This window comes from Malassezia vespertilionis, chromosome 3, assembly GCF_029542925.1.
Source record: "Malassezia vespertilionis chromosome 3, complete sequence".
Lineage (NCBI taxonomy): Eukaryota > Fungi > Basidiomycota > Malasseziomycetes > Malasseziales > Malasseziaceae > Malassezia > Malassezia vespertilionis.
Window position 1 is genome coordinate 364,933 of NC_079249.1, and position 21,516 is coordinate 386,448.

Sequence of the window (21,516 nt, forward strand, 5' to 3'; positions counted from 1 at the left end):
ATGCTCCGCCGAACCGTGCGCAGTTATCCGCAGTTGGTTTGGGGCGTGTGCGGCGCTCCAGCACGCTAGAAACGTGCATTATGCAGGCGAGCGTGGCCCCACCGTGTAAACATTTCCCGCCGTTTTCAGCGGAACTGAACGGCACACCTCCACATCCATCGCCCTTGTCTCCGAACAGCATGGATGTGCCGATCGCTGTTGGCGTGGGGCTCGTCGCGAGTTTCGTGCAGAGCCTCGGCCTAACAATACAGCGTCGATCACACGTGCACAACGAGGCCCTACCGTCGTCGGAGCGACGTTCCGAATGGCAGCGCCCGCTCTGGATCGCGGGCTTTGTAGTGTTCCTTGCGGCGAACATCAGTGGCACCATCTTCCAGATCGGGACGCTCCCTGTCGTGATTCTCGCGCCGCTCGGTGCCGTGAGTCTTTTATACAATGCCTTGCTTGCACGTGTGCTGCTAAACGATTTCATGTCGCAGCACATGGTCCTGGGCTCGTCGATGATTGCTGTCGGAGCGGTGATGATTGGATACTTTGGCAACGTCCCGGAGCAGTCACACTCGCTTGCAGATTTACTTGCACTGTACAAGCGGCCGCCTTTTGTCGCATTTGCGATGCTCTACACGCTCGTGTTTGTATCGATGCTTACAATGGCGCACCTCACCGAATGGCAGCTTTTGTGGCAGCCGACGCAGCCTGCACGAAAAACTCGTGTCCCGCCCAAGTACCGATGGCGCAACTATACACAGCATTTGTGGTCATCACCGTCGCTCGCGCCTGTTGAGGAAGTGAGCGAGAACAGCTCGGGGGTCATGTCCCCGGTGCTCGATGAGGAACGTGCGCGGCTCGTCGATTCCCTCACGCTCGATACAGAAGTGGCAAAGCGTGCGCATGGGACGCTTGCATGTCCATCCACGTCCAAGTATGGGAGTATTCCGCTCGCGCGTGCGCCGCAGCCAGCGCCAGAGGAGCGGATTTGTGCGCTGGAGCTGCCTGTGAATCGGCCTACTGTGCTTGCACTTGCAGTCGCATACAGTGCTACGAGCGGCTCGTTGAGCGGTATGTGCCTCTTGTTGGCCAAGAGCGGTGTCGGTCTTCTTGTCCTGACTATGCAAGGCGATAACCAGTTCAACAATCCCATGAGCTGGATCCTGATTGCTGTGCTGGCAATTGCTGCATTCCTGCAGCTCTGGTACCTGAATAGGAGCTTGCGGCTTGCCGATCCAGTCCTGGTGTGTCCACTCGCGTTCTGCTTCTATAATATTTCTTCGATCACGCTCGGCCTCGTGTATTTCGACGAATTTTCATTCCTGGGCTGGCTCGATATCGCATTTGTCACGCTAGGAACTGCGCTGCTGCTCTGGGGCGTATGGGTCATCTCGCTGCAGCACACGGAGCAGGAGGCGGCGCCAGAGGAGGTGGACGCGCTTGCAGAATCGCCCGTACAGATATGCTGGGGCCCGGGATGGCGGGACCACGAGACACAGGTAAGCGATGACGCACTGGAGCGTGGCGCTGCAAGTGCGCCGCTTGCAGGGCCACTGTTTGTCGCTGCTGCTGAACAGCAGACAGCAGAGCCGCGTCGCGTGCCGAAGGTGCTGCCACGCCGCTCAATATCGATGCCTCACCCAAGCTCATCCTTCCGTGGAACGATTTCGCTGGACCATGCGATGAACGAAGGGTTACATTACACTGGCCGTGCACACATGACACCACAACGACACCCCACTTTGTATGGGATCCTGGTAGAGCGTGGATTAAGTGTTGGTCTTAGTCCAAGTTCGCCCGGATTCCATGTGATGCCCTCCAAACGTACAAACACGTCGCGATGTGCGAGCGCCCAATACCCACGAAACGAACAGCAACGTCACGAAACATAGAAGTATAGCGGTGTTATTATGAGAAGCTTGTACATGGGCCGGGAAGGATATGCGCAAAGCAGCGCTATTGCGCGAGGAGAGAACATAACCATTGTAGGCTTCCAATGTTTCCCGTCAAGACTATGGAAGCTATGGCGCATAACGTGTTGCAACGTGACACTGCATGGGTCAAAAGCTTCAATTCCTCTAGCAGGCGCTAGCCAAGATAAATGGCATATGGGAAAGCTAATTGCATGATTCGATGCGCACGACCATCAGGCCTACGCTGCCAAGCACGGTACCATTACGTGTGACGCCTGCATAGCAGGCCGTCAGTATCCATGCGCAATCAACTCATTCCCAGCATGACTAGCCACGCTGCCATGAGGATTTTGGGTGACATGGTACATCTAGTACCCGAGGAGCTCGAGCTCGCTGTTGATGGGGCCAAGCTCACTGGCAGCAGCAGAACTAGCGGCAATACGACGCTTCGTCGCGGCCACCTTGCGGTCGTGGAAGGCCTGGTTCTTGACCAAGCGCTTCGCTTCGAGCTTGTCGACGACCTCGTCGTACTTCCAGCCAAACTCGGCAGAGATACGCTTCAGGGTAGCGTACTTACGGCCAGTCCTAAGGCGGAGCACACGAAGCGCATCGGGAATGACCATCTTCTTCTTGCGGTCGTACGGCGGGGGGCAGCCCTCAAACACCTTGAGGTTCTGCATAGCAGCGGCACCACGCGCAGTCTTGTAAGGAATCATGCCACGAATAGCGCGGACAAGGATGCGCGAAGGAGCACGGTGGTGGAAAGGACCGTTCTTCTTCGGGTTAATCATGTGGCACTTGTGCAGAAACTCTTGGTATTTCAACTGGTCGTTAGCATGCAACGCAAAAAAAAAAAAAACATACCTTGTTGCGGAAAAAGCTGCCCGAAATGTTGATCAGCTCGGAGCGAACGACAACAACCTTTTGTCCGCTAAGCAGCTGCTTGGCAACGATCGAGGCGAGACGGCCAAGAAGGTGACCCTTGCCGTCGACAATGTATGGGGTGTTCAACTGCAAAGACATGGCAAACGAATCTAAGGTCGTGTAAGTAATCTGCTCACGTCTCAATGCAATCCGAGTCGCGCGTTGTACAGATGGCCTGTACACACGCTCCCAGCTGCAACGTACCTTGACGGTGTGCCGGCGGTGGGAAAACGACGTGTGGGCAGGAAGCCGCCCAACGATCATTCGGTCACGTGTAAAATTACAAACTATAGGCGTATGCGACATGCTCTCGGCCGATGTGTGGCCACCTTCGAAAAGGCGTGCCGGCGTTTTGCTCACCACTCGGTCGCATTTTTGTTGTAAACCGTACGTACTTTGCACCCTGCCCGACAGACGTACTGACACAAATCGCAGAGTACAATGGCTGCCACTAGCATTCCGATTGTGAAGAAGCGGACGCAAAAGTTCAAGAGGCACCAATCCGACCGCTTTAAGCGTGTCGGAGAGTCCTGGCGCAAGCCGACCGGTATTGACAATTGTGTCCGCCGTCGTTTCCGCGGCACGATTGCGATGCCCAAGATTGGTTACGGCTCCAACAAGAAGACGCGCAACCTGATGCCTAACGGTTTCCGCCGCTTTGTCGTGCACAACGTCAACGAGGTGGACCTCCTTCTCATGTATGTATATTTTTTGCATGAATGCTGACTGGCAGGCACAACAACTCCTTCGCTGCCGAGGTTGCACACAACGTGAGCAGCAAGAAGCGCATCGAGATCCTTAACAAGTACGTATTTTCACCGCAACGTCATCTGACCGACAGGGCCAAGGTGCTGGGTGTTCGTGTCACCAACGCCAACGCGCGTGTCCGTGCTCAGGAGGCTTAAAACTGGTTCCGTGTACCTATATGCATGATCTTCCTTAGTCCTTGTATGGCATGGCACTGCCTGCCTTAAAAATATTGACATATTGTCACTTGCGAAGTATCTGTCGTATATATACATGCTCTTTTTCGGCCGCCTCGGTAGTAGTGTTGTGCGCGAGAGTCTTCTCCTCAAGCGCCTGCCGCGTCATGGAGCGGCTGCCCAGCATGCTTCCGCCTTTTGTGGGAGACGCGCCTGGGTAGTCGTGCAAGGGCGTTGCACTGTCCAAACTTTCCTGGACATGAAACGCGCGATCGGCCAAACTGTTGGTCGTTTCCACGACGCGCTTGGAGAACACGTTCCAGCCAAAAACCAGCTTTTCGCTCAGCGCGCTCTCGCCCAAATCCACATCCTTGGGCGGCGGGGTAGGGGGTATTTCGTCTTCGCTTTGCGGGGGTATATGTGCCTTCAACAGGCTCTGCGACGAGCGCCGCGAGTCTAGCAGCAAGGACGACGGCTGCCCCATGCCCGATAATGTAACGTCCTCCTCCTCCGCTTGCGCTCCAAGCGCCTGCGCTACATTCCGGGCGGTAGGCGAGCCGAGAAGGTCGTGCTCGTTGCGTGGCATCGCCTTGGCAGGAGTCTCGATCGGCGCAAACGTATCCACCAGTGCATGCAGCTGCTGCGGCAGTTTTGTCAGGTTCGGCCATGCGTTGCTCTGCGCCAATGTTGCTGCCCATTTTTGAGGTGATTTGCGCGGAGATGGCGGCGCAGGCTTGCTCTGCGTCTCGGTTCTTTGCGCCTGGATGCTCGACGGAGAAAATGGTGTACCGTTAGAGCGCGGCGCAGAGCGCCGCGCAAATGCATACGCACTTGGTGCACTTGGCACCATTGCGGAGCTATGCGTGGCAATACGCTGCCAAGCGTTGCGGAGCGCGAGCAGGTGCGCCTCTTCGGCAGCGAGTGCCTCGCGCAGCTCCATGCAGCAGCGCTCCTTGCCAGCGATCCCATGCAGCATCGCCGTATGCAAATATGTTCCCCCATGCTCCTTCGCCGACCACGACGCAGGATTGGCCGCTGCAGCGACCAGCTCCTCGACCTGGTACTGCGCAATTTCGTTGGTACGCACAGGAGAAGAAGGCACATCACACGTAGAGCTCTGGTCATCCGATGAAATATACAGTAAACGGCTGCGCCGCAGAGAGCGCGGCGGCGCATGCCCGCTCCGCGGCGCAGGCGTACTTTGTGCAGGCCGCATGGTGTCGCCTAGCAGCGATGCCTTGCGCGTACTGGGCGTTTCAGGCAGCGCCATTGCATCGTTGGCGTCCAACGCACCGCCCTGTAGCTTCAGCCGCGCGTTTTCCCCTGCATTGTTTTTAGGGCCCCATGTCCCCCCCTCGTCGCGATTGTCTTGGCCGCATGCGCCGCTCATTGTCGCGCAGCAACAACCAACAGCGCGTGCGCGCCGAGGCCGCCGCTCGGCCGAATGACAGCGCTCGGGAGCCGTCGGGGGCGCTGCTGTTTCCACTATACCATGTCATACAACATTGCCGGTGCGTGCGATCGGTGTGCGTAGTGCTAATGTCCAGGCAAGGCCGTCCCCAGCGAATACCTCGTGATCGGCATTTTTAGCGCGATCGGCGGCGGCGCATACCTCGCGACGCGCAAGGGCGGCGACGCCAAAGCGCAGACAAAGGCACCTGCGCCCATCACTGCGTCTTCTCCGTACGTGCCAGCACCACTGACCCCAGCGACGAGGAGGGTTTTATCAAGCAGTTTATTGCCGAGGCGCAGCATGAGGAAGTGAAAAAGTAAGCGCTTTGCATGCACGTAGATTGAATCTATTGAATTTGCCATTACTGCGCGACGCGCCTGCGCCGCGATATCCAAAAAGAGGGGCCCAGCCGAGCCGCCTGTGATACAGCCATGATGAGAACTAGGAGCACGATGCGCATGCGTATTTTGTGCCACCGCTTTTGGGTGTGTTTTGCGCCGCGCTTGGTGCTCGATAAGCGTGTAGGAATGCCAAACACAGTCCATAGCAGCACGAAAGCGCCGCGTTTGATTTGGCGGTAGATGTGCAGGAGGCGCAGCATGAATAAGTACGTGAGCGTGCGCAGCAAATCGCGTTTCCTGCGCCGCACACGGAGCTGGCGCGAAAGACCCGACTGCCGCGCGCTGTCTGTATTTACCACGCTCGTCGTCGTGCTTGCCTCGACCTCTGGCTCTTCCTCGTCGACGTACGCGGCGGGGTAGCCAAAGTATGGGTTCTCGATATTGTAGGGGGATACGTGCCCGTCCATTTGCGCATACTTGTGCGCGCGCCACGAAAGGTACCGCGTCACAGGATTGTCGTCGGTCGGCTGGGAGCCATCTGCCGCCTCTGGCGTGGGCGGCGCAAGGCCGTCTGTGCTGCGCGGTGCTTGTGGGGAAAACGACGGCTGAGGAATCTCCAAGCGCGGCGTTTGGAGAGGCGTCTGTGCCTGTTGGCCTTCTGGCGCTTGCGCACGTCCCATCCACGTAGAAAACCATTGGACCAAGGCACTGCTCTGCCCATGCACGTCGAGTGTCATCGTCGGTACCGTGTCAAGGCCCGTGCGTGGCGCAAGCATTGGCGAAATCGCACGCGAGCGCGGCGTGCCTGGCATGCTTTGCATGGGCGTCATTGCGTGCGCTGTGTACGGCGAGCCTGCGCGGGACATGACGTCATAGATGCTCTCATAGTCGATCGCGCGAATGCTCAGACTCGGCGGTTTGGGCTCGTCGCGCACCTGATCGCCGCGCCATGCAATCGAGCGCGCATAGTAGTTCAGCACATCGCTCGAGTCGGGCGCGATGGGAACTTGCAGCGTGCCGCCGAGCGCGCGCGGCAGTCCGTGTTCAAAGCACTGGAGCAGTTCCTTGGGCTCGATAAAAACAAGGCGCGCAAGCAGTTTCGGGGGGAGGAGCGGCTTTAGCATTCGCCACACGCCCGCTTGGATCCAGCTGTAGTTTTGTACATAAATCGTGCCGAACGTGCCAGGGTAGTGGTTTTTCAGCAGGTCGCGCAGGAAAGGCAACATATCCAGCTCCAAGCTCGATATGCCGACTTCGGACACATCAAGCAGCATGACACTCTGTAGGACATGTGTCGCATTCCGCGTCGAGCGCCGATTTACGTGGCGCAAGTAGCGTCGAATCACGTCGAACGCGGCAATGATGGTCGATTTGAGTTCATGCAGTCCATTTGGCATCGCTTCCACATGCTGCAAGCGCAAAAACAGTGCGGGGCGCCCCAGCTTGTCGCGGAAACGCGAGTGAAGCCATAAAAGGGGGATGCCATTCGCCGAATCGCTCATGTATGTCGAGTGCAGCATGCCCGCAGGCAGGCTGTCAATGTTGCCTTCGATCCGCCATTGCACTGTCTTGTAGAGTGCTTTGCGTGCCTTGACATCGTCAAACTTGGCGCGCCGGAGGAAGCGGAAGACAAGTGTGTCGTCGTTTAAAAATGCACGCGCGGCATTGAGCGCGGCTTCCGAGCACTCGGTCGTCGCGAGCAGCTCGCGTGACACTCCTTCCACCACTGAGTTGCGCAGCGCGCGCACTTGCTCTTTGTGCTCGACGTACACATGTTGCAGGGATGCATACGCATCCCGTACGCTGCGCTCCGACATACGTAGTGCGTTTCAGACACGCTCAGTCGATGTTGGGAAAGGTCACGTGCACTATATCCTCTGCCACCATGCCGTTTTTCGGCGCACTGACGCGGGGTGCGCTGTTCCGCGCGCCGCTACGCACATTTAGCAGCTCGGCGGCGCTCGGTGTGGCGCCGCGGCCTGCCAAGGTAAACACGAAACTGAAAACGCACTCTGGCGCCAAGAAACGCTTCTTTCCCATGACCGGAACGGGCAAAGGCGCGGCGCCGCTTACCAAATTCAAGCATGGGCACGCGAATAAACAGCACCTGAACTCGGCCATGTCCCGCGTGCGGCTAAACAGACTGGAGAAGAGTGCGGTGGTGAGTGGAGGGCGCACTGCACGCATGCTGCGCCGTCTCCTGGCACCCAGAATGTAGATCTATGCTGGGTATGTTGACTACAGCACGCATTTTAGTCTGCACTGCCGTGCTGTGCGTCCAGCTCGGCGCGCAGCTCTGCAGGCATGGCGGATTGGAGCTTCTCGAGCTGCGCTTTTAACTGGGCACGTCGTGTCTCCAATGCACGCGCGTCCGTGCCCGTGGGCTTCAGCACGCCGCCCTCGGTCCGCCAGCGGCGCCCCGGCGTCTGCACGGGCTGTGTTAGCTGTGTATGCACCGTACGCTGTCATAAGCACCATTCCATACATACCAATTCCCCAAAAAGCCGTACGTAAAGGTCCGTGCACTCGGCAGTGGAGTGTGCGCGCGCAAAGGCGTCGACGTCGCCCGTACACAGCGCCGCTAGCCTCCGCTGCCGCTGTTCTTCTTGTGCGGCGTGGATGCGCGCCTGGAGCCAGAGAGAAAAGTTGGGGCACTGTAGAAAGTCGGCGTAAAGGGCATGCCGCAGCGATGCATTCGTCGAGAGCGAGCGTTGGCGCATTTTGAGCGGCGTGCTGTGCGTCTTTAGCGACGCAAGAAAGTCGGCGTTATGAAACGGCTTGATCCGCGGCGGCTCTGCGGGCGAGGACAGATCAAAGTGCGCGGGAATGAGCGAGGCCATGTACCGGTTGAGCGGAGCGAGAAACCGCTCGGTGAGATCCGCAAAGTAGCGCCGCAAGAGTACATTTGCCTTGCCATGCCCGTCGGGCTTGGCTGCGAGCGCAAGCACCTCGCTCAGCAAACCACGGTCCTTGCTGACGTGGCGCTTGCGCTTGGATGTAAAGGAAGGCGCCAAGGCGCCCACAGTGCCGCGCCGCGCGGATTTCGGCGGGACATTGCACGCCTCGTACCCTAGCTGTAGCACATGCGGCCAGTGGGCACAGGTCTGCAGGAAAAAGGGATTCGTAACGCCCAGCACGGTTCCCGCTTGCGGCTTGTTCCGTGAAACCAGCGCGCGGAAATCGTAGTCGTGGATGTGAAAGTAGGGCCGGTAGTCGCCAGCACATGCCACAGGTCGGATCAGGTCCAGCATGTGCCATACAGCCTCGCTCACCGAGCGTGGATCGCGGCCAACGACTAGGATGGGGTCGGCAAGCAGCATGCACTCCCATACAAGCCACAAATCAGGGACGAGCTGCTGGAATACCACAGGAAGCGGCGTCGACGGCACAGAAGCAAGGATCGGCGCCCCATGCGTGCTCGCCCAGTCGCCATTCTGCGCCTCGTTCCCATGCGGGAGGGTGGCAGAAAGGAGGCTGCCTATGCACGGGAGCGAGAGCATCGCTCCAGGACTCGGCGCCGCCCACTGCGCAATCTCTTGCACGAGCGACTCGAGCACCGGCAGGCCATGCTCAAAAAAGACGGGGCCGACGCGCGCAGCCATTTCGCCAAAGAGTGCGACGTACGGCAGGTGGCTCAGCAGCACCAGCGACTTTTGAAAGTAGCCGCGCCGCAAAAGCGGATCGCGTTTCTGGAGAAAGAAGGTGTAGCCGTACATGTAGCTGGTCGACCGACTGCCGGACGTCGGCGGACGGTTCGCCGGCACGCTTTCCAGCTCGTAAGAAGCCCCGAGAAATGACCGGGTGATTTGGCGCGCCGAGTGGCGCAGTGATACGCGCCGCAGCGGACCCGTTTCCTGCACCTTGGGCTCTGTCATGTCGGGAATGCGCGGCGGCATTGCGCTCGACGCGCCCAGCGGTACTTCGCGCACACGCCATGAAAACACCAAACTGCCGTCGCTGAAGACCGTCGTGTCGGGAAACGCGCTAAACGCGATGTTATCCTTTTCTTCCTTGCTGATATCCAGGGCGGGGTACATGCATTCTACGTCTGGGCCGAGCTCCAGGTCAAAGTTGACGAGCGCAATGGAGAGAATCCAGCGCTGTAACTGCGCCCGCGTCGACTCGGGAATCGGTGCAAGCGCAGCAGATACGTTTGCAACGTCTTCGCTATCGTCCGCCGACATGGAGAGCAGCGAGACATCGCCATGCATGTGTGCGCCGGCATCGCGAGCCATGCAGAGGTGGAAAAGCAACGCGCAGGGGAGCCACGTACAGTGATTACTAAGCATGACTATGTGTGTACTAGGCGTGGCCTTTGAGCGCTGCTGTGAGCCACCGCGAAACGTACCCTCCTTGATCGTAGACTCCATAGCCTCCACGTCCTCGGTTTGCACACGCACAATTGGACAGTGCAGTGCTTGCTCGATCGCCTCCATCTGGCGCTTCGACTCGGCGTTGTAGACAAAGTTGATCGAGACGCCGCGGCGGCCAAAGCGCCCAGTACGCCCAATACGGTGCAAGTAAGTCTCCGAGTCGGGCTCGCCCGCCTGGGTAAGTGGAAGGTCGTAATTGATGACCAGCGTTACTTGCTGGATGTCAATCCCACGCGCAATCACGTTGGTGGCGATCAAAACCTTGCTGCGGCCCGAGCGGAAACTATCAATGGTCCTGTCGCGCTCCGCATTGTCGAGCTTGCCGTGGAGCGAGTCGACACGGTGGCCTTCGTCCGTCATGCGCCGCGCTATCCGATCCGCCGTTTCGCGCTTGGCACAGAAAATAATGCTCTGCCCGATCGTGAGCAGGCTGTAGAGCTCGACCAAGACATCATACTTGTGCTCTTCCGTGTTGCAGTCCATGTAAAACTGCTTGATGCTCTCTACACTCAGCTCTTCCTGCTTCAAGCGGATCTCGTTTGCGCTAGGGGCAAACTTCATCGCAAAAGCGCGTACGTGCTCGGGAAACGTTGCGCTGAAGAGCACGACCTGGCATGTCTTGGGCATGGTGTTTTTTACACGAATACTCTGCTCTCCAAGACCTTGTTGGTCTAGCATATTATCTGCCTCGTCCAGCACAAACACTTTCACCGCAGACGGGTCCAGCGCACGGGTCTTGATCAGGTCAAACGTCTTGCCGGGGGTGCCGACGATCAGGTGTGCATGCACTTTCTCGCCGCGCTTGATTGCATCGGGAATCGCAAACGCAGTTTTGACAGGCGTAAACCTGCCCATGGTCTGCACGACGTCCATAATCTGGCGTGCAAGCTCGCGCGAAGGCGCAAGTGCAATCGCTTGCGGCTTGTCTACACTGAAATCGATGCGCGAAAGCATAGTAAGCGCAAACGCAGCAGTCTTGCCCGTACCCGACTGTGACTGGCCGATCATATTGCGCGGCGGATTTTGCAAAAGCAAGGGGAGCGCACGCTCCTGGATCTTGGACGGTTTGGTGAATTTCATCGAGTAGATGCCTTTCAGCAGATCTTCGTGTAGGCCAAGCTCGTCAAACGACTTGACAGAGTACAGCGGCGAGTTGGGATCTGCCTGCTGGTCTGCGAGCGTAACTTGCACGTCATAGCTTGGCTCTGTGAGCGAGTCTTGTGCTTTGGAATCCGCGGGCGCTTCGGCTTGCGGATCGGCCTTGGGCGGCGGGTTGCCTCCCGGGAGCTCATCCTCGTCCGCATCTTCCTGGAATGCGTCTTTCAAAATACCACCCAATCGCGAAGAGAGGGACTCGACCGCTGGCGTGAGTTGCATGCTACACGTACTTTTCGACGCATCGGCCATGGTGGGAAGTAGTGGCTTTTTTTCCACGCCGCTGGCAACTCCACATTGCTTGCGCCACGATGGCGGAACGCGACTTTTTGGTCGCGCGCGTCTTGCACGATAAGGGTGCAGTGACGTACAAAATTCTCAGTCGCGCGCTTGGCATTCACGTCGATGCGGCAAGGAGCGCACTGCAAACTTTCTACGACCAGCACACTACGCTGTATGCAATTTACATGGTCACTGGGCGCAGCGCCGATACGGAGTGTATCGAGCTGGTAGGCAAAGACGCACTCGACGCATGCCTTGCCAAGTATACCAATGCACAGTACCAGATGTATGCAGTGCAACCCCACGCCAAGTACGACGCGCCGCTGCTTGCGTCGGCGGTAAAGCAGGTCATGTACGAGCCCGACGCGCCGCAACGGCACAATGGCACGCTTGGAATCCTTACAAATACGCGTATAGTCCAGCGCAATGGTCCGCCAGGCGCAGCGCCATGCCGCGTCGTCTCTGCGTCTGTGCCAAGCGTTTTGGAAACGCCGCGCACAGAGCAAGCCGCGTCCGCGCCTGCGCCCGCTCCCAAAGCCCAAGGCACTGGACGTGTGCGCAAGAAACGCAAGGTTGTGCGCAAAGTCAAGGTCAAGAACGAGCGTGGATACACAGTTACACAGGACGTCGAGGAGTACGAATCGTACTCTGAGGACGAGTTGGCAGAGAGCGATAAAGCCGCGTCCAAACCCAAACCAAAAAAGGCCCAGCCAAGCCTCACGAGTTTCTTTGCCAAGCAGCAAAAATAGTTGTATTACTCTACGTCGGAATCCAGTAAAAACAAATCTGCCTTGCTATTTTCTGGCGCTGGCGATGGAGAAGTATGCGGAGAGATATGCTCTTCACGGGCAAACAGGCGTGGCGGAGAAGAACTGTGCGAGCTGGCATGCGCTTCGCCCAGAGCAAACTCTTCTTCGCTATCTTCGATAAACTCGTTGTCGATCCATTCGGGCATCTTTGGACCACGCCTCGATGTTTCACGCTTGCGTTTCTTGCTTGACCCTTGGTCCCGTGTGCCGCACACCGCGTCGTTGCGCTGCACACGCGCCTTGTGCACCAAATCGCTCAGCTCGCCCTCTACCAACATTGGCTGCGCAAGGTACTGGTCCATAATCCGCACCTCGCGCTGCAGTGCGCGAGGCGCCATGGATGTCGGCACGCGCCATTCCAGCATCTCGCCGCTCGGCACACACTCGAGGCCGACCAGGCGGCAGAGGAGCTTGAGCGCAGGATGCCGCGTCGCATCTTTCTGCATATCCACACTGTCAGGGCGCAGCACATGTTCGACAAACTGCGCCTGTACATCCTTAGGCGGAAACGCATATAGCTCGTCTATATCGCCCGGCACGCTCGCCAGCAGCGCGCTGCGTTCCGCACCAGCGAATTCCAGCGCAAACTTGACCCACATGACTGCTGGGAGTTTGTGCTGCTCGGCCAAGAGCCCCATCGCAATGCCTACTTCTTCGCAGTGCTCCAAGCCTTCGCGCACCATTATATCTGCGGGAATCTTGTCCGCCTTGGGCTTTGTAGGGCGCTTGTTCTCGTCGAACGCACGCTGTGCTTCGGGAGCAAGCTTGGTAAACTTGCGTTCCATGTACGCCGCGAGTTTGTGCAGATTCGCAGCCACGGCTGCATCACAGTCCTGGAGCGGCGGCAGTGTAGTTCCATGCAAGAGGCGTAACCATGGAGACCGCTCTTTGGCACTAAAAAAAATGTACGGCCGCTCAGCTTTGACGACAAGTCGGTGGGTGACACTGGCTAGCTTTGGGAGCATGGTCTGCGGCTGTGTAGAATCGGCCCAGCGAACGAGATACTGTGTGCATACATGCGCCATGCGCATAGTCGCCATCGCACGCTGGAATGTCTGGAAGCGGAATACGCGCTCCTCCTTGGCTCCTTCGTCACGACGCTTGTTGACAAACATGCATTCGTGGCTGGCGGCATGGTGCTGCAAGAGGCGCGGCATCGTATACGCAAAGTCCAGCACGGCTTCCAGGCACGCAAAACTCTGTGCACTGTACGCGTGCATCACAAGCAAACTCGTGTCAAGCATCTCGCTGTCGTAGTACAGCGTCTGTTGCAGTTCGTCGGCAGCCACACGCTCGGCTTCGTCTCCGTGGCACAGCGCCTCCAAGAGACGCAGCAGTGCAGTCCAGAGCCGCACACTCACGACAAACTCGAGCCACTGCTTGGCCTCACACGATATTGCAGCGCGCGCTCGCGCAAGGCGAAATGCCCACGGCTCGAGCCACGCACCGACCAAGGCAAACGGCCACGCCGCTCTGTCCTCGTGCGCAAGGAAATAGTCGAGGAAGAAGGTGGCAAGCTGCATGGATTTGCAGCGTGCAGTATCAAGATCGCCGACGCGCTCTCGCTCTGCGTGGATATCGCGTAGATAGGCTTGCTGCAGCGTCATATACACCCCGTCGCCGAGCATCTTGTCGGCCCAGGACTGCAAAATCGCGCGCGCAGGCTCGGTCCACGCGGTGCGCCGCGCATGGGCACCGCGCTCGGTGGCTGGGCGCATGCGCGAGATGCGGCGCTTCATCTTGTCGGTCGCAGCTTGCTCGAGCTGCGCCGTGGGCTTGGTGATGGCCGTTTGCTTCAGCGCATTGTGCTTGTGGCCGTCGGGACCGATAAACTGGAGCGAGGTGCCAAAGCGCGAGTGGCGCGAGGTGCCTGTGCGCATGATATGGTGCCGTTCGGCGCGCGATTCGCGAGCGAGGGATGCAGCAAGTGCGGATGTGGCTCTTGGGCCCTGCTGGTGGATCGGCGCGGCAACCTGGGAAAGATCACCGCCTACCAATACCTGGTATACGCAGTCGGCAACGACCGGAGTCCAGGCCTCGTATTCTTTGGTATCTGCATTACTCGCCAGCATCATGAGCGTGGCGAGTACATGCTCGGCTTGTAGCTGCTCTACAAGCACGCTTTGCAGCGTCGCGTTCGCCAGCACGCCCATGCTTGCGCGTGGATGAACGACTGGATCATCAATCGCAAGCAGGTTGCGGAAAAGGTGCAGACACATGCCAATGACGCCAACGTCGCGCTCATTTCGCTCGGCACGCGTCTTGGCCAGGGACGGGAGCATGACGTGGCGCATTACGCAACAAATGGTGTTGCGCTGCACGAGGCGCGGCTCTTTGGCATGCACACGAAGCACCGATGCTTTGTACTCGCGCTGCGCGTGCTGTATATCCATTAGGCTCGTGAGCACGTCGTCGTCGTCTTCGCGCATCGCAACGTCGCGCACCTCTGCGGCGAAATCGATCGGCCAGGTAAGCGCGGTGATGAGGTCAGTACACGCAAGTGCTATCTTGTCTTCTTTCTCGCCAAAGCCGGCTGTATGCAAGAGAATGGGGATTAGGTCGTTGTGCAGCGTGCCGAGCTCGGCAAAGACACGCGCAATCGTGCGGCTGCTATCCGTATCGTCTTGGCGCCACAAACGGCGTAGGTCGCGCAGACATTCAAGGCAGTCGTCTCCAAGACGGTATACTTGCTCGACGCGTCCATCGCGCTCTATATCCTCGTAGCCCCCGAGTGCAGCACAGATGGAGAGGACGGGAGCGCGCAGCATTTCGCGGCGCTCATCGGCCTCAACTTCCGTGTCCTCATGTGCTGAAGCTGCCAATGATTCACTCGCATCGCTGTCGATTGATTCGACGTCAGAGGCGAATAAGTCCTCGATTGCCTCCCCGTCGTCAAAATCCATAGGGAAGAAGCACGACGCGTCGCGCGCGGCGTGCGTGGAGGTGTGGAGGTGTGGAGGTGTGTGTAAAAGGTTAACAGTGGAGGTGTGCATCCCACTGGCGGTCAGCGCGTACTTGTGGAGGCATGCATGCGATGCAAAAATGTGCGTTCTCTGTGGAGGTGCCCCACACCGAGCAGCAGCCCAAGCGTGCCTAGTAAAAGGATAAGCAATGCGATACGGTGTGTCGTAAGCATTTCACACTACAAACCTTCTGGGTCGTCGCAGGCACGCCCAGAAATTTTAATTACATCGTTTTAGTCAAATGCAGATTTACATTTACACTTCACCTTACGGGGTCTGCACAGGGCACGCCTCCGCTTCTTGCTTAATTACAGTGCGGTCCTTGCCGAGGGCAGAATGCGAACTGCCCTCGCTCAAATATGCGTCGGTTAGCAAAACGGGTGGGACGACTGTCGCTCTATCGCGCGTCTTGTCTTGCTGTCTGTATACGGTGCGCAGCTCTGTTTCCAGCATGCGATTTCGTTGCATCTGAATATCGAGAAATTGCTGGAGCTGCCGAATGTACTCAACACTCTTCCGCAGTATGATCCCTTTGTTTGGTTTCGCCTGTGCAGCTGCAAGTGCCGGGTTATCGAAATTCACAGGCGCGAGCGATGCTGCGTACGGCTTCATGGACGATATGCGCAAGCACGAGCTGGCCGGGATGGGCTCGCGCGGATCTTGCGCATTTTCTGAACTGTCCTGCTCGTCATAGCCCATGTTAGTTTGGCACCACGTAGCGAGCTGTTCACGGTTCTTCGCCGCTTTCTGCGCAGTATCCGGCCCAAACGTCCAGGAGCCACTATTACCGCCTTGCAGCGAGGATCTAGGTTAAATACAGCTGGTCACGTACGAAAGCGCATCTACCAGCATCGTCTCGGGAAGCAGTGTCGCCACTAGGGTCAATAAGTATAGCGACATACATTCGGTAATTTGGCTGTTGATGTTGTCGCGTCTACGCCGCTCGACCGCATTGTGAGATTCGCGGCGTCTCCGGCGCCGCTCCATGAGACGCTTGACCTCAAACGGTATCTGCATTTGCCCTTGCGTAGGTTGCTCCTCCGGGACATCCCCATCCGAATGCGGGATGTCGTCCAGCTCCAGGGCAATGTCGGAAATTTCTGTGCCGTCGGAATTGTTACGCCGCAATCGGCCCGCTGTCATCTCTGGTGTACCGCCACGGTCGTACGTATGGGTCATGGGGAACTCTGCATTTTGGCAATCGGTAGAGGCTTGCATATTAGGGGACGGCGTCCATGGAGTGTGGCCGACTTGCTGTGTTTGCTCAATCGGTGCAGAAGGCGACAATTGCATCATTTGTTGGCGGGGCAAAACGTGCGTCGCGAGGTATTCCGGCACAGGCGCACTCATCGACTGTATCCCCACAAGTCCATTGGAGAAGGGAATTGCTACGCCATCTCGGTTTGCAATCCTTTGTTCTAGCGATGGTATTTGTGTGGGCATTGAAAATGGCCCCTGCTCCTGTCCTGGCCATACCCAGCCAAGAGGTTGCTTCTCAGTAAAATTGTTCTGCTGACCCCAGCTATTTTCTTCCAGCAACGTATTTGCATCCATACAAACAGGATTCGATAGCGGGGTAATGGCGGTTTGCTGGTTGTATATTGCACTTCTGGGCATGTTACCAGCACTAAATGGAAAGTTGTTGTACTTGTGCTTGGCGGCGTAGGCACTCATCCCAGTCGGCTTCGTGCTAGACGATCGAGACAAAGGGAGGCAGTCACCCGGCAGTGTCAGCCACCGATGCCGGTCGGCTGGCGCGCAACAGGAATGCCCGCGGAATATGGCGAGCCACAAGCGAGTTTGGGGTTTGCCTGCCCACCCCCACTGCATTGATCAGCATGCTTTAAATTTAGATAGCACTTTTCACCACCATTGGCCCAAATGGACAAGCGGATAAGCTCAAAATTACCGCCACGCCAAAACCCTGGTAATCGCCCGCTGCAGCGAAAGATGGACCCAATCATAATTACCCCGTGTCTAATTATAGTATATTAGCACAATGGGACGCTGTCATACCACACACGCTGCGGCAAATACGCCACGCTTAAATCCACTTTGTCGCGTAAGCCAGCGCAAGGCCTAAGAGGGTATTTTGTATTACACGCTGCTTCAGTTCACGGACCAACCCTAGCGACGCGGCCATGGATTTAGATGCACGGCTGGATCTGAACACGCGTGTGTTGCGGCGCACAGACCCTCATGCTGCACAAATATTGGGCGTAGCATCGTTTGCTGTGCTGTACAGCTACGAAAAAGACTGGGTTAGTAGCATTGGACAGAGCTAACGGCTAGACCAAGACAGGGACCGAAGGCCCTTTGTTTTTATACCGGCGGTACGTGTGTGCAAGTACTTTCTTATTGCAGGGATGTGGCACCATACTATGTATTACAGGTGTTTAATCGGAATGGGCCGGAGAACTTTGTTGTGGGCGTTACGCCGGAAGACGATATTGAGCTTACAAACGAGTTCATCATTTACCGGCCCGAAAGCGATACGGCTGGCGCTGCGGACGAGGGCGACATTTACGGGATCTGGATTTTTGAGCCGTCGCAGCTCGAGCAGTTTGGCAAGATGATCCTCGATCTGCAGAAAGCGCCGTATCCGCCGAAAGAGCCTGCGCCGGGACCGATCGATATCGATGCACTCTTTGGCGCGGCGCACGTGCCGCAGAAGCAAAACGGGCAGGCGCATGTATTCACAGAGTCTGAGCGCACGGGCGCTTCGATTCTCAATGCACTTTTCCGCGACGCTGCACCCGCTGCTTTGGCAGAAGCCAGCAGTGTGCAAGCGAATGACTCCAGCACTCCGCCCGTGGCCGAAACATTGACGGTGGAACAGAGAGGTGCATCGATCAATTTCGACGACTTGTTTGCCGGCCAAGCGCCGCACAGCAAGGAAGAGGATGCAGCACCGCACTCGGATGCGGATGCGGGCGCAGATGCAGACGCAGACGCAGACGCACACTCGAGGCTCGCGCGCCTGCTCAATGGTGCGCGGCTGGAAGAGCGCGTACCCAGAGATGAGACGCTGCAGCGCGACGAATTTGTGCATGCCTTGGTATCCTTGCTCTACGTACGTATTTGCGCGGTCCGAATGTGTATGTACTAACGGGTATGGTTCGAACTGCAGAAGGACGCGAGTCTTGTGGACGATTTGTATGCCAGGTACCTGGCGCGTTAAACGAATAGACATCCCGATACCACATCCACGCATCGTGCGAGATAGAATATGCGTTAGACAAGCAGTTACGCAAAGCTGTCATCTAAATCGGGCGCGCCTTTGGGCTGCATATCCAAACGCTCCTCGACGCGCATAATCCGCTCGCCCAGCACCATGAGCATCGTCTTGATCTTTTCTACGTCTGAATCCGACAAAGGCTCCGCAGGTGTCTGTGTGCTGCGCGTCTCTGCCACGCGCTCCTCTGGCTTGCGTGTGCGTGCAGAAATGGTGGTGTGCCCAGATTGAGTCGCGTTCCCTAACTGGTACACGATCAGCGCGTCGACGTGAAAGCTAAATGCCTCTCGTAGTGCGTCCATTGCCTGCGGTGCGTTGTGGTACTTGCGCCCAAGCTGCTGTGCACACTGTGTGCATTGCAATACGCTGTACGTACTTCCCATGCAAGGGCCTGGCTCGCTGCTGGTAATGATCGGCTCGACAAGCGCTACCTTGTCCGTAGCAGCCCCAAGCACAATCAGAGCCATGGTTCGCTGTGCAGTGATCCAGGAAAACGAGTCACCGACAGCTGCCGAGCATCCTACACATTGGAAAACGAGTGCGGGTGGCCGCTCGTCCGATGGTGCGCCTTCCGCTGCAAATGACGCAGGTGTGCTGGCCATCCATTCAATGGGCGGCGTACGCTGGGGATGAGAAGACACAGGAATCGGCGCTGCATTGCGCGGCGGACGCCCGCGCCGACGCGGTGGTCCAGGGTTGAGACGCGGCGCTTTGGCCTTGCGAAGATCGCTGCTCGAATCCGTGTCTTGTCCAGGTCCACAGTTTGCGGCGCGGCTGATCCCTGCCGCAGTGGGATACGACGAAAGTGGCGGGCGTCCACGACGCGGCGTCGTGCCTGCCGCGGCGCCACGGCTGGGGCCTGTGCTCATACGGGAAGAAGACAAGGCACGTGATCAAGTCTGGATGCGTGGGATCGTCTGGCGGCGGCGGGGCGCTATGGGCAGTGGCGGATTCGTTGCGGTACGATATGGCACGCCTATGTACATTAGCGTCCAGTAGTCGCAGCGCTCCTCGCAGTTCCTGCTCTTGCTCCTCGCTCCGCACCGGAGGGGTGCGCTATATTGCAGCGTCGGCGTTTACGCGCGCCGGCCACTTTCCCGCGCGCGCTCTTTTTCGTTTTCTGCGCAATGCGCATAGAATATGGCGCGGTGCAGCCAAATCCTGCAGGGTAAAAAAACACACCAGCACAATCGGCCGCGCTTGCGGGCAATTCTCTGCCACCCGTGCCCTGCGCTAGATGTTAGGCGCCACTCGGCCGATAAAGCTGGACCGCTTGGTTGGACCGCTGCTCGCCGCGTGCGTCAACCACGTGGCGATGGGCCAGTCGCTGATGCGCGGCTGCACGGAAAACCCACACTAGGTTCTAAGTGTTGTTCTGCGTACCGTCCGGCGAGCAGCAAACGCGTGCGTGGGAAAGCGAGCTTTGGTGTGGTTACCTCTTGCTTTGCGCAGTCCCGCTATCTCAACAACGCTACCTCCTTCCGTTGACGAACCTTGTGCTATTCAAGTGCGACGTGGATAGTCGAGGAAGTATTGCGGGATATGTCTTCCAACTTGGTACGTATCGCGGGTGGTCCCCAGCTAAAAACATTGATGCTAACCGCAGCCTGTACGGCGAGCCCCTCTGCGCGCGCGCAACGCTGCGTCCAAGACGGACGAGAATGCACATGCGTATCGCCCTGCACGCTCCGGTGCGCCGCATGCCGGTGCGTCGAAAGATGCGCTTGCCAACGACAAGTCGCTCTCGGGAGCCGAGTCTACGCGCCCCAGCGCACCTGGCGTGCTTGGTACGAGGAAACGCGCTGCACTGGGCGACCTGACTAATGCCAACCGTGTGCGCAGCACTCATCTTGTCGGCAAGCCCGACGAGAAAAAGGCCGATGCCAAGGACACCAAAGTCCACAGCCGCCCGCGTCTGGCTGTGCCGGCGGCGCGCCCCGCCTCGCATCTGCCAGCGCGGCCACCGACGGTGCGCCGCACACTGCGTGCCAAGCCCGACGTGCCAGAAGCCATGGCAATCGATACGCCGCGTGGGACACAAACATCTGCCGAGCCCGGCCCGGCGGAGCATGCCGAGCCGCGCGAAGCGAAACGCGTCAAAGTCGTGGAAAGCACTGTGCCAAAAGACGCTGGATGGGAAGATTTGGACAAGGACGACATGGATGATCCGCTCATGGTCTCTGAGTACGTCGAGGAGGTTTTCGCGTACATGCGCGAGGTCGAGCTGCGGTGTATGCCCAACGGCGAATACATGCACATGCAGCGCGATCTGAACTGGCATCTGCGTGGCGTACTCGCGGACTGGCTGATTGAGACGCACAACAAGTTCCGACTCCTCCCCGAGACGCTGTTTCTTGCACTGAATATTGTGGACCGCTTCCTGAGCCTGCGCACCATCTCGCTCTCCAAGCTCCAGTTAGTCGGCGTCACTTCGCTGTTTATCGCCGCCAAGTACGAAGAGGTACTGTGCCCCTCGATCCAGAATTTCCTGTACATTGCCGACGGCGGGTACACGGACGAAGAGATCCTCCGCGCGGAGCGCTACATGCTCAAAGTACTCAGCTTTGACCTGAGCTACGCGTCGCCCATGAACTTTTTGCGCCGCATTTCCAAAGCCGATAATTATGATATCCAGACACGCACGGTGGCCAAGTACTTTATGGAGATTGCGCTCGTCGACTACCGACTCCTGGACCACCCCCCCTCCTTGTGTGCTGCTGCAGCGGTTTGGATGGCGCGCGAGGTGCTGGAACGCGGCGAGTGGACTCCGACTTTGGTGCACTACTCGACGTACGCCGAGAGCGAGCTGCTGGGTACTGCTGAGATTATGCTCGACTATATCCTGCGCCCCCCAGCCCACCGACACTTTTACAAGAAGTACAGCAGCAAAAAGTTTATGCGCGCGAGTGCCTACGTCATGGAATGGGCAAAGAGCAGCTTTCCGAATGCGGTCGTCACCGAGAACGACGTTGCGCTTGGAAAGTGGACCGACGAGTGCGGAGAGAAGCACTCGCTCGACATGCTCCGTGTGGATCTCTACGAGCGCCATGGCCATCCTCGCCCCGCTGTGCTGCCACTAGGAAGCGTGTCCCGCTCCGTGTCGCCGGCGTCTGACGCGGCTTAGTTATGAACCTTAGTTACCCGTATAGCATCAATC

General features: G+C 58.0%; 15 protein-coding genes across 15 annotated transcripts; 7 read left to right on the forward strand and 8 right to left on the reverse strand.

Annotated features, from left to right (window-relative positions):
* Window positions 1-179: 179 nt before the first annotated feature.
* Window positions 180-1,880, forward strand: MVES1_001662 (uncharacterized protein; the record flags this gene model as incomplete). The annotated part of the gene is made up of 1 exon (XM_056206503.1): window positions 180-1,880. One exon carries the CDS (start codon window positions 180-182, stop codon window positions 1,878-1,880), a length of 1,701 nt encoding a protein of 566 aa, XP_056062478.1.
* Window positions 1,881-2,269: 389 nt separating this feature from the next.
* RPL16A (60S ribosomal protein L16A) lies at window positions 2,270-2,924 on the reverse strand (the record flags this gene model as incomplete). The annotated part of the gene is made up of 2 exons (XM_056206504.1): window positions 2,270-2,725; window positions 2,766-2,924. 2 exons carry the CDS (start codon window positions 2,922-2,924, stop codon window positions 2,270-2,272), a joined length of 615 nt encoding a protein of 204 aa, XP_056062479.1.
* Window positions 2,925-3,266: 342 nt separating this feature from the next.
* On the forward strand, window positions 3,267-3,730 carry RPL32 (60S ribosomal protein L32; the record flags this gene model as incomplete). Its single annotated transcript, XM_056206505.1, has 3 exons — window positions 3,267-3,523; window positions 3,559-3,630; window positions 3,667-3,730. 3 exons carry the CDS (start codon window positions 3,267-3,269, stop codon window positions 3,728-3,730), a joined length of 393 nt encoding a protein of 130 aa, XP_056062480.1.
* An 85-nt stretch (window positions 3,731-3,815) lies between these two features.
* On the reverse strand, window positions 3,816-5,138 carry MVES1_001665 (uncharacterized protein; the record flags this gene model as incomplete). The annotated part of the gene is made up of 1 exon (XM_056206506.1): window positions 3,816-5,138. The coding sequence occupies one exon, from the start codon at window positions 5,136-5,138 to the stop codon at window positions 3,816-3,818; it is 1,323 nt and encodes a 440-aa protein (XP_056062481.1).
* Window positions 5,139-5,240: 102 nt separating this feature from the next.
* MVES1_001666 (uncharacterized protein) lies at window positions 5,241-5,521 on the forward strand (the record flags this gene model as incomplete). The annotated part of the gene is made up of 3 exons (XM_056206507.1): window positions 5,241-5,259; window positions 5,296-5,431; window positions 5,458-5,521. The coding sequence occupies 3 exons, from the start codon at window positions 5,241-5,243 to the stop codon at window positions 5,519-5,521; spliced, it is 219 nt and encodes a 72-aa protein (XP_056062482.1).
* A 41-nt stretch (window positions 5,522-5,562) lies between these two features.
* On the reverse strand, window positions 5,563-7,359 carry MVES1_001667 (uncharacterized protein; the record flags this gene model as incomplete). Its single annotated transcript, XM_056206508.1, has 1 exon — window positions 5,563-7,359. The coding sequence occupies one exon, from the start codon at window positions 7,357-7,359 to the stop codon at window positions 5,563-5,565; it is 1,797 nt and encodes a 598-aa protein (XP_056062483.1).
* Window positions 7,360-7,427: 68 nt separating this feature from the next.
* On the forward strand, window positions 7,428-7,760 carry MVES1_001668 (uncharacterized protein; the record flags this gene model as incomplete). The annotated part of the gene is made up of 1 exon (XM_056206509.1): window positions 7,428-7,760. One exon carries the CDS (start codon window positions 7,428-7,430, stop codon window positions 7,758-7,760), a length of 333 nt encoding a protein of 110 aa, XP_056062484.1.
* A 34-nt stretch (window positions 7,761-7,794) lies between these two features.
* Window positions 7,795-9,777, reverse strand: MVES1_001669 (uncharacterized protein; the record flags this gene model as incomplete). Its single annotated transcript, XM_056206510.1, has 2 exons — window positions 7,795-8,004; window positions 8,032-9,777. The coding sequence occupies 2 exons, from the start codon at window positions 9,775-9,777 to the stop codon at window positions 7,795-7,797; spliced, it is 1,956 nt and encodes a 651-aa protein (XP_056062485.1).
* A 67-nt stretch (window positions 9,778-9,844) lies between these two features.
* On the reverse strand, window positions 9,845-11,322 carry DBP5 (RNA helicase; the record flags this gene model as incomplete). The annotated part of the gene is made up of 2 exons (XM_056206511.1): window positions 9,845-9,864; window positions 9,891-11,322. 2 exons carry the CDS (start codon window positions 11,320-11,322, stop codon window positions 9,845-9,847), a joined length of 1,452 nt encoding a protein of 483 aa, XP_056062486.1.
* Window positions 11,323-11,381: 59 nt separating this feature from the next.
* MVES1_001671 (uncharacterized protein) lies at window positions 11,382-12,101 on the forward strand (the record flags this gene model as incomplete). Its single annotated transcript, XM_056206512.1, has 1 exon — window positions 11,382-12,101. The coding sequence occupies one exon, from the start codon at window positions 11,382-11,384 to the stop codon at window positions 12,099-12,101; it is 720 nt and encodes a 239-aa protein (XP_056062487.1).
* A 5-nt stretch (window positions 12,102-12,106) lies between these two features.
* On the reverse strand, window positions 12,107-15,064 carry TOF1 (Topoisomerase 1-associated factor 1; the record flags this gene model as incomplete). The annotated part of the gene is made up of 1 exon (XM_056206513.1): window positions 12,107-15,064. The coding sequence occupies one exon, from the start codon at window positions 15,062-15,064 to the stop codon at window positions 12,107-12,109; it is 2,958 nt and encodes a 985-aa protein (XP_056062488.1).
* A 327-nt stretch (window positions 15,065-15,391) lies between these two features.
* On the reverse strand, window positions 15,392-16,798 carry MVES1_001673 (uncharacterized protein; the record flags this gene model as incomplete). The annotated part of the gene is made up of 3 exons (XM_056206514.1): window positions 15,392-15,905; window positions 15,957-15,999; window positions 16,027-16,798. The coding sequence occupies 3 exons, from the start codon at window positions 16,796-16,798 to the stop codon at window positions 15,392-15,394; spliced, it is 1,329 nt and encodes a 442-aa protein (XP_056062489.1).
* Window positions 16,799-17,265: 467 nt separating this feature from the next.
* On the forward strand, window positions 17,266-18,305 carry MVES1_001674 (uncharacterized protein; the record flags this gene model as incomplete). The annotated part of the gene is made up of 4 exons (XM_056206515.1): window positions 17,266-17,385; window positions 17,417-17,457; window positions 17,489-18,197; window positions 18,255-18,305. The coding sequence occupies 4 exons, from the start codon at window positions 17,266-17,268 to the stop codon at window positions 18,303-18,305; spliced, it is 921 nt and encodes a 306-aa protein (XP_056062490.1).
* Window positions 18,306-18,370: 65 nt separating this feature from the next.
* On the reverse strand, window positions 18,371-19,228 carry MVES1_001675 (uncharacterized protein; the record flags this gene model as incomplete). The annotated part of the gene is made up of 1 exon (XM_056206516.1): window positions 18,371-19,228. One exon carries the CDS (start codon window positions 19,226-19,228, stop codon window positions 18,371-18,373), a length of 858 nt encoding a protein of 285 aa, XP_056062491.1.
* Window positions 19,229-19,674: 446 nt separating this feature from the next.
* CLB2 (G2/mitotic-specific cyclin) lies at window positions 19,675-21,483 on the forward strand (the record flags this gene model as incomplete). The annotated part of the gene is made up of 4 exons (XM_056206517.1): window positions 19,675-19,682; window positions 19,757-19,785; window positions 19,882-19,916; window positions 19,966-21,483. The coding sequence occupies 4 exons, from the start codon at window positions 19,675-19,677 to the stop codon at window positions 21,481-21,483; spliced, it is 1,590 nt and encodes a 529-aa protein (XP_056062492.1).
* Window positions 21,484-21,516: the final 33 nt, after the last annotated feature.